A 9,168-nucleotide genomic window follows, 5' to 3' on the forward strand; every position below is an offset into this window, starting at 1 on the left:
TTGAGTTCCGGGCACTGTGCGGGGGCTCGGTGTCGCGGCGTCGTTAACATCAATATTTGAACTTCGCTGAGAACCTTAGGCTCCTTTTTGGACATCCTCCTTACTTAAATCCTCACACAGTCTGCTTCCCCCCCCGCCCCCATTACCTTCCTGTCCTCGCCTCCCACCACTCACCCCTGGCTCTCTGCTCTCCAGCCACACTGTCCGCCTTGCTTTTCCCTGAACTTCTAGATGTGATTCAGCCCCAGGACTCCTGCATTTGATGTTGCGGCCGCCTCTTCCTCCAGGTATGTGCATGAGTCATGCCCTGACCTCCATCAGAATTTAAGCTCAGTAACATTTTCTCAGCGAGGACTTCCCTGGTCATCCTTTTAAAACCGTAACCTTCCCACCGACCCCAGCCCCTATCCCTGCTTTTTCTCCTTCGCATTTATTGTCACTTAAACACTACATAAGGAGCCCTGGTGGTCACTCTGCGGGAGAAAGATGTGGCAGTCTGCTTTCGTAAAGATTATAGCCTTGGAAACACTATGCGGCAGTTCTTCTCTGCCCTGTAGGGTCACTATGAGTCAGAATCTCCCCCATGGCAAGGAGAAACACTACATACTTTTGTTATTTTATTACTCCCCGCCCCCACTCTCATACTAGAATGTAATCTCCATAAGGGTAAGGATTTTTCTTTCTGTATTGCCCACACCTGCAGTTGCCTAGAACAATGCTTACTACAAAATACTCAGTAAATATTTGTTAAATGAATAATCTTACCAAGTCTCATGACTTTAAAATACTACAGTGTGCTGAGAACTTCCAAATTTATTTCTCCAATCCTAGTTTTTCCATTCAACTTTTAACCTTTTATATCTAGCGGCCTGTTTGACAGAGATGTCCAACCTTGTTGTTTTGTGATGTTGAGTCAATTTCAACTCAGCGACCCCATGTGACAGAGTAGAACTGCCTCGTAGTGTTGTCTAGGCTGTAATCTTTATAGAAGGAGATCACCAGGTCTTTCTTCTTCGGAGCCACTTGGTCGCTTTGAACTGCCAACCTTTCACTTAGCAGCTGAGTGCTTAACCACTGCACCACCAGGGCTCTGTATGGATGTCTAATATTTAATTTAACATGTTGAAAACAGAATTCTTGATTCTATTCACTGTTCCTCCAACAAATTCCCCGCCAGTGTTCCCAATCTTGGAAGAAGGCAACACCAACATTCAGTAGTTACTCAGTTTTAAAAACAAAACACCAGATTGGCAGCATCCTTGATTCCTCTCTCTCTTTCCCATCTCACAATCAATCCGTCAGCAATTCCTGTGGGCCCTACTTTCAAAAGGTCTGGACTCTGTTTTAACGCGTTCCGCTGCTACCACTCTAGTCCTGGCCACCACTCTCTCGGATCACTGAACAAGCCCCCATCTGGTCTCTGCTGCCACTTTTGCTCTCATAGCAGCCAGAGGGAACCTTCTGTAATGTTCTGGGATTATGTCAGCTGTTGTCACTGCCCTGCTTCCCACCTCCTGATGACTTCCCAGAACACATGGAGTAAAATCCAGCCCTGCATGGTTGGGCTGATGCCACCTTCTCCAACTTCATCTCTTTCAATTTTTCCGTCATTCATCAGGCTCCAACTACGCTGATCTCCTTGCTGTTCCTCAAACCCAGCAAGGACAGCTCCCACCCCAGGGCTTTACCACCACCTCTACGCAACCCCACCACCCCCCACCAGATATTCATATGACTGGAGCCGTTACTACCTTCAGGTCTCTGCTTACATACAACTCCTCGGAGAGGCTTCCCTGACCATCTAGCCAAAAGTGTACCCATCACTCTCAGTCCCCTATCCTGCTTTTTCTTTGCGTATGGCTTATTGCTCTGATGTTACATTGTATACTTATTCATTTGTTTTTTTGTCTGTCTTTCTCATTAGTACATAAGTTCCAGGAGGGGACAGGGAACCTTGGTGGCACAATGGTTAAGCGCTCGGCCGCTAGCCAAAAGGTTGGCAGTTTGAACCCACCAGCTGCTCCGAGGGAGACAGATGTGGCAGTCTGCTTCCATAAAGATTACAGACTTGAAACCCTATGGAGCAGTTCTGCTCTGTCCTATAGGGTCACTGTGAGCCAGAATCGACTTGATGGCAGTGGATTTCCAGGAACGAACAGTGCCAGGCCTTAACAGGTGCTAAATAAACATTTTTGAATGTATGCATGTATGATGTGTTAGGAGGCAGGGTAACTTGGGGGCAAGGTAACAGCTGAGGAGCCAGTTCTGGCTCTGCCACTTATTGGCTGTGCAACCTTGGCCAGGATTATTCATCTCTCTGAGCCTCAGTCTCTTCCTCTACAGGCTGACAGAAACAGGACAACAGTACATGCCTGTCTCACGTGGTGTGAGGATATGAGAATGGATGCTAAGTGTTTAGAATACTGCCTGACAATAGTAAGTATTCAGTAAAACAGCTGTTGATAATAACTCGGAGATCCCTATCTTGGCACTGAATGCTTTTGACATTTATTTCTGGTAAGGGGATGAGTGTGTGTGCGTGTGGTTTAACTTGCAAGTAAGAGGATTCCACTGTGATTCACTTTTATACTCCCAGTCCCTAGTACAATTTCTGGCCCATAGCAGGCAGCAGCAAATCCTTATGAATGAATGAGAATTAGTCAAATGGTGGCTATCTGTGGGGTAGAAAGTTAAAAATGATGGACTGCATTATAGTCTGGGACAAAGAAATGAGGTTTATAGAAAAAAATAGCACAGTGGATAAAGCATGGGCTTTAGTACTGGCTCCTCTACTTACTCATTAGGTAACCTTAGGTGTATTAGTTAACATTTCTGTACCTGAGATTCCTTATCTGTAAAATAATAGTACAGCCTTGAAAGGGTGATTGAGAGGATGAAATGAGAGAATGCAACTAAGAAGCCAAGTGCTAGGACTGGCATGGGGTAAGCAATCAACAAACATTAACCACTGCTACAACATTGTCTTAGTTATCTTTTGCTGAGTAGCAAACCTCCCTGCCCCACCCTACCCCAATTTATTGGCTTAAAACAGCAACAATGTATTATTTCGTGTGTTGACTGTTCTCACCAGGGAACACTCCTGTGCTTATTTGGCAGAGAGATTAGCACTGCATAATGCATGTGGCCTCACTCACCTGTCTGGAGGTGCTGGCTATCAGCTGAACCTACCTCTCCAGGTGGCCAGCCCAGGCTTCTTCACACTATGGTCTCAGGCCAGCAAGAACAGAAGCTGCAGGGTCTCATGAGGCCTAGGTTCAGAAGTGATGCAGCTTTGTTTCTGCCACATTCTACTGTTGAAGAGCTGCGTTTGTGAGAGTCCTCTTAAATTCTCCCCCTATCTTCTACATCCAGTCAATCACCAGCTGCTTTTAAGACAAACCCTACAAACTCTTATCTTTCAGCCCACACTGACTAGAGTTCAGGTATAAATTTTGCCTGGACAATTGCAACACTTCTGACTTCCCAAATTTATCCTAGTCTCTCCAAGCTGTTCAGGCCTCACCTTTCGTTCTCCTAAGTCTCCTCTCATATTCCCCAAGGCATGTCTTCAATCCCCATATAATTCCTGTACCAATATATTCAGCAGAAAATCTCATGTTTCAAAGTTTAGGCAGACAAAGCTCCAATCTCTCAACATTAATTTACTCTCTAAGATTGTTACAGGCTGGGCTCCTCTCTCAAGAGACAAGTAAGCCTCTTTTAGTGGCAGTGTTCACTAGACTTAGAAGGTGTGGGCCCTGCTACTTTTACCCTAGGTTATTAGAACAGACACAAAAGAGAGGCAGCTAAGGCAAAAACTCTTCTAAGTAGCATTAGAATTCATAAAAGTAAGCTCTCTTTCTCCCAGTCAAAAAATAGCCTTCAAGTTCCCGAAGGAAGTGGAGAGTAGGGAAAAGGTGGAAACTGATGACCAGCAGCAGTGAGGGTTCTGCTGAGCCAGCTCTGCCTTGGATAGCTGAGCAAGGTAAGCTGGGACTGGTTCTTGTGGTCTGCATCTTCATGAGTTTTTCCAATCCTCTGCTGTTGGCCCAACACTCAGAGACGGAATGTGTTTTTTTCTTTAAGAACACTGGTGGATGAACACTTGGTATCTTGTTTCATTTATACAGGATTCCAGAATGTCATTTTCAACCTCTCCCAAACTTCTGTTTAATTAAAGAGTAGTTGAGTGTTTGGCTAGTCACCAAAACAATTCCTTAAATTAAAATTAAAGAATACGGAACATGGCTGGATAAAAAAATCTTTACACAATGATTACATAACAACATAGATTTTATCCCATGTATTATGCACACTGGAAAGAAGAAATAAAAAGCATACCATGATAATTTACTAATGGAAAAAGATCACGCTATCACAGACCCTCATGTTTGCTGACAATCTGCTGTTTTCTTTTAGAAAAAAAGTTAAACTTGAATGTGCTTATGTTAGGTATGTAAGAAATACATGTTGAGTAGAAATGGTTGTTGTTAGTTGCTATTGAGTTGGTTCTGGTTCATGGTGACCTTATGTATAACAGAATGAAACGTTGCCCTGTCCTGCATACCATCTTCATGATTATTGGTAGGTTTGAGTCCATTGTGAATCACTGTACCTAACTTCACAATTAGGTGCTGTCAGATTGCCAGGCATCTTGAGTGTCCCCCACCTGCATCCTCTCTGTATTGGCTTTCACAAGGACGCATCACACAAGGTGTCCACTTTGCTACCCAAGTAGTAGGATTTCTACAGGCTCTTTCGGCAGACCACAAGAGAGGCAGCTAAGACAAAAACTATTCTAAGTACCACTAAAATTCATAAAAGTAAGCTCTCTTTCTGAGACCAGAAGAATTAGATAGTGCCCAATGACTGCCCCGACAGGGAACACAACAGAAAGTACCTGATGGAGCAGGAGAAAAGTGGGGTGCAGAACTCAAATTCAAGTAAAAAGACTAGACTTAATGATTTGACGAGACTGGAGGGACCCTGGAAGACATGGCCCCCGGACTCTATGTTAGCCCGAAACTAAAACCGTTCCAATTCTTCAGACAAAGATTAGACTGGACTATGAGACATAAAATGATACTCGTGAAGAGTGTGCTTCTTAGCTTAACTAGATACGTAAGACTAAATGGGCAGCTCCTGTCCAGAGGCGAGATGAGAAGGCAGAGAGGATCAGAAGCTGGTTGAATGGACACGGGAAATCTGGGGTGGAAAGGAAGAGCGTGCTGTCACAGTATAGGGAGAGCAACTAGGGTCACATAATAATGTATGTATAAATTTTTGTATGAAAGGCTAACTTGAATTGTAAACTTTCACTTAAAATACAACAACAACAAAAAAAGTAAGCTCGCTTTCTCCCAGTCAAAAAATAGCCTTGTAGTTCCCAAAGGAAGTGGAGAGTAGGGAATAGGTGGAAGCTGATGACCCGCTGGTTTCCACACCATCACAATTACTGGGTCAAAGATTTCCATACTAAAATTGACATTCATTTTTCATAATCTACTACCACCTTTCAGAAAACTCAGCAAAAATCAACAAGAAAAAGACAATTCTGAAACTGAAGGTGAGGAACAATGGAGGGTTCTGAATTCAAGGTCACAGCTCAAAGAAAGGGCCAAGCTTTTGGACAATTACATGAAAATGCCCAAAAGGGGTGGGGCTCAGACTTTTGCGAGTGGGGTCAAATGGTGAGGCCGGCAAGGATGCTGTGAAATAATTTGCATGTGAACTTCCTGACTTTCCACAGTACCCCCCACCCCCAATCCAGGTTTGGTCCCCTCATTAACGGGACTTGTCTGGACTCTGCAGGCATTTGAGTTTGAGACCACTGACTTAATGTCAGAAATAAGCCATCGGCTCCAAACACAAAATCTAAGCTCATCCTCTCTGGGCACCAAAGCCAAAGTCCGGGGGAGCAGGGCATTTGCACTTCCCTTTCCGTAACTCTTCCACTCCCTCCCTCTTTCCTCTGCCGGAGACTTCAGCACACCTCAGTTCTGCTTCCCTCTGGGATGGAGCAGTGGGGATCTGATTCCAGCACACCTCCTGAGAGACAAAGGAGTAATCCAGTGGTGGTCTGGGGAAGCCCCTTGCCAGGTCTGGAAAGATGACCCCTTTGCCCCTTCCCTCTGCTAGGCTAGGACTGACAGTCCATTCCCTGGGCATGGCTGAGTTTGCTACAGGTTATGGGGGATTTCAGTAAGGAAAGTCTGCACTGTTTTTATTTCCATCCTGTTTTCTCAAGGAAGGTGCTGGTTATGACTGCATTTCTTTCTGAAACAGTAGGGAAGGGGCCTTGGGTTATCTGGAATCCTCCCTCCTCAAACCCCTAGATCACTGTCACAGATTGAATTGTGTCCCCCCCAAATATATGTCAATTTGATTAGACTATGATTCCCAGTATTGTGTGGTTGTCCGCCATTTCATGATTGATGTAAATTTCCTATGTGTTGTAAACCGTAATCTCTGCCTATGGTTAATGAGGCAAGATTGGGTTATGTTAAAGAGGATTAGGGTGGGGTGTAACATCCTTACTCAGGTCACATCCCTGATCCAATGTAAAGGGAGTTTCCCTGAGGTGTAGCCTGCAACACCTTTTATCTTACAAAAGATAAAAGGAAAGAAAAGTGAGCTGAGAGTGGGGACCTCATACCACCAAGAAACAAGAGCCAGGAGAAGAGCGTGTCCTTTGGACCTGGGGTCCCTGTGCTGAGAAGCTTTTCAACCGGGGAAGACTGATAACAAGGACCTTCCCCTAGAGCCAACAGAGAGAGAAAGCCTTCCCCTGGAGCTGGCACCCTGAATTTGGAGTTTTAGCCTTCTAGACTGTGAGAGAATAAATTTCTGTTTCTTCAGGCTGTCAACTTGTGGTATTTCTGTTATAGCAGCACCAGATAACTAAGATAATTACATATCCATATACACTTTCCCTGTGGCTTCCAGTTTTGACCAGAAACAGAGTGTTGGTGTTATGGGGGGAGTTCTCGCAAAGGGACCTTAGGGGAAATGTGGCAAAGGATGGGGGCCCCCATTCCCAGGCGCTCCAACCCTTTTCTCCCACCTCAGCAGGATTCTCTGGAAAGCTGACTTCAAAGTGAGGAAAGTGGGTACAGGCTGTGGGGCCAGTGACTCCTCTGACATTTTTCCATGCCATGCTTTGACAGGGTGTCAAGAACACTCTCTGCTTGTTTTGATTTTCGAAGTCTGATACCCATTTTGGCAAACTCCAACTGGGCAAACAAATTGGCTGGAGCCTAGGCAAACCCTCTCTAGTGAGTAGCTATTGCCCCAGGGTCCAGGGGTGAGAGCCAGGACATGCAGAGTGGCCAAAAAAAAACTGGGTAATTTGGGTTTTGAAGGAGAAGCACTAGAGAGGGGTATGGCTAAAGGGTCAGATCCTTGGAGTGAAAACCAATGGAGGTGGTATGGCTAGGCTGTCTCAGAGCAGTTATTAGAATGATGTGGGCATGTCACTAGCAGGATTGGGACCTAGGATTGGAGGGCTGAGGAGACATGGCTAAAGGACCTTACACCTGGTATTAGAAATGTGTTTAGGGGTCTTTAGACCTATCATCATTGATCTGACATAGGAAATAGACGAGAGGCCCAAAGCAACAAGACTGAAGAAGTCTGGATCTGACCCTGAAATCTGGAAGGCTCTGGAAAGCTGACTTCAAGGCAAGGGAGAGTGGGAAGTTAAAAGGACCCTGGAACTAAGACTGGGAACTGAGCATTAGGGAACAGCCAATACTTTGATGGGTGGAGAAAGTTTCAGCAGACCTGAAAACAGACTACAAAGTGAAGGAAAACCAGGGAAGGGGGCTTTCACAGAAGCCAACAGAGGAAGGTAGTCACAGAGAAAAGTGATGAGCTAGGAGAAGCAGTAATCCAGCCGCTGGAGATGGGGAACCTTCCCTCCCATCACCTGGCATCTGTCTCCAAAACCTAGATCACTCCTCCCCCCATGTAAACGATCACATTCTCTGATAAATGTATCTAGGACTTACTTTTTCTTAAGGGTTGAATTCATTCGAGAAACTTAGACTGTGAATTTGAATTCCATGTAACTTTCAGGACAGATGAGTAACAGTCTGAATTATGGTTTATTAAAGAAAAATTTTACCACAATGGAAGAACAAAGAAGCCTGGGGAAGAACTGGTATGAAAAGAAAATAAGTCAACCATTCTTACATGACCTAAGTAAAGCCTTCTAATTTTCTATTCTATTTGGTTATAGAATGTGGAGACATCTGTCTAGTTAGTTACTACTGACACTTTCACCCTCAGAGGATAGGTGGTCAGGAGACTTCTGAAACCCCCTCAGAGGTGGATGAAGCAGTCATTTGTAGGCAAAATTATGTCCTCTTAAGTCAATTGAGGAGGGACACTGGAATACAGTTCCGCCCACAGACCCTGCCCACAAAGCTCTTTTCCCTGAGTGTGTCTTCTAGAGCAAGAGAAAGTATAACCTATCACTAAAGCACCTCAATTCTCCCTGCCCGCATAATGCTCCTCCTCCTCCAAAACAAAGCTGTTCCTCTGATGTATAATGAAGTGTGCCTTTTGCCCAAATTCTTGCCCATTCGCCGTGCACACGTAGAGCTTCTATTCTGTGTCCTCTGGTGTGTGAGGAGGAGTGATTTAAAGTTAAGCATTGACCACACTAAATGCAAACATAAGACTTTTCATTTGTGGGTGTCTTCGGATGTCTGACTTCTGGCTAAAGCCTCCGCCACACTCACTGCAAACACAGGGCTTCTCCCGCGTGAGCCCGCTGATGTCTAATGAGGCTTTGCTTATAGCTAAAACTTCGCTCACATTTCTTGCACACATGTGGCTTCTCCTGAGTGTGTCCCCTGGTGGCGGAGGCCTGGCATCTGGCTAACGTCGTGCCCACACTCCAGACACAAGTAAGGTTTCTCACCTGAGTGCGTCCTCTGATGTCTGATGAGATTTGATATGCGGTTAAAGCCTCGGCCACATTCCTTGCACACATATGGCTTCTCCCCTGAGTGTGTCCTCTGGTGTCTAAGGAGGTGTGATTTCTGGTTAAAGCCTCGCCCACACTCCATGCACACATACGGCTTCTCCCCTGAGTGTGTCCTCTGGTGTATATGGAGGTGTGATTTCTGGTAAAAGCCTCGCCCACACTCCTTGCACACATAC

At 45.2% G+C, this 9,168-nt stretch overlaps 1 protein-coding gene across 1 annotated transcript in view; it reads right to left on the reverse strand.

Moving 5' to 3' along the window:
- Positions 1-8,816: 8,816 nt before the first annotated feature.
- The window catches only part of ZNF343 (zinc finger protein 343), a 25,238-nt gene continuing 24,886 nt past the window's right edge, over positions 8,817-9,168 (reverse strand). Inside the window, exon 4 of the mRNA XM_023737498.1 lies at positions 8,817-9,168. This exon is cut by the window's right edge and continues 1,315 nt beyond it. Coding sequence (XP_023593266.1) covers positions 8,817-9,168 — 352 coding nt within the window.

Source organism: Trichechus manatus, unplaced genomic scaffold, assembly GCF_000243295.1.
Source record: "Trichechus manatus latirostris isolate Lorelei unplaced genomic scaffold, TriManLat1.0 scaffold00104, whole genome shotgun sequence".
Lineage (NCBI taxonomy): Eukaryota > Metazoa > Chordata > Mammalia > Sirenia > Trichechidae > Trichechus > Trichechus manatus.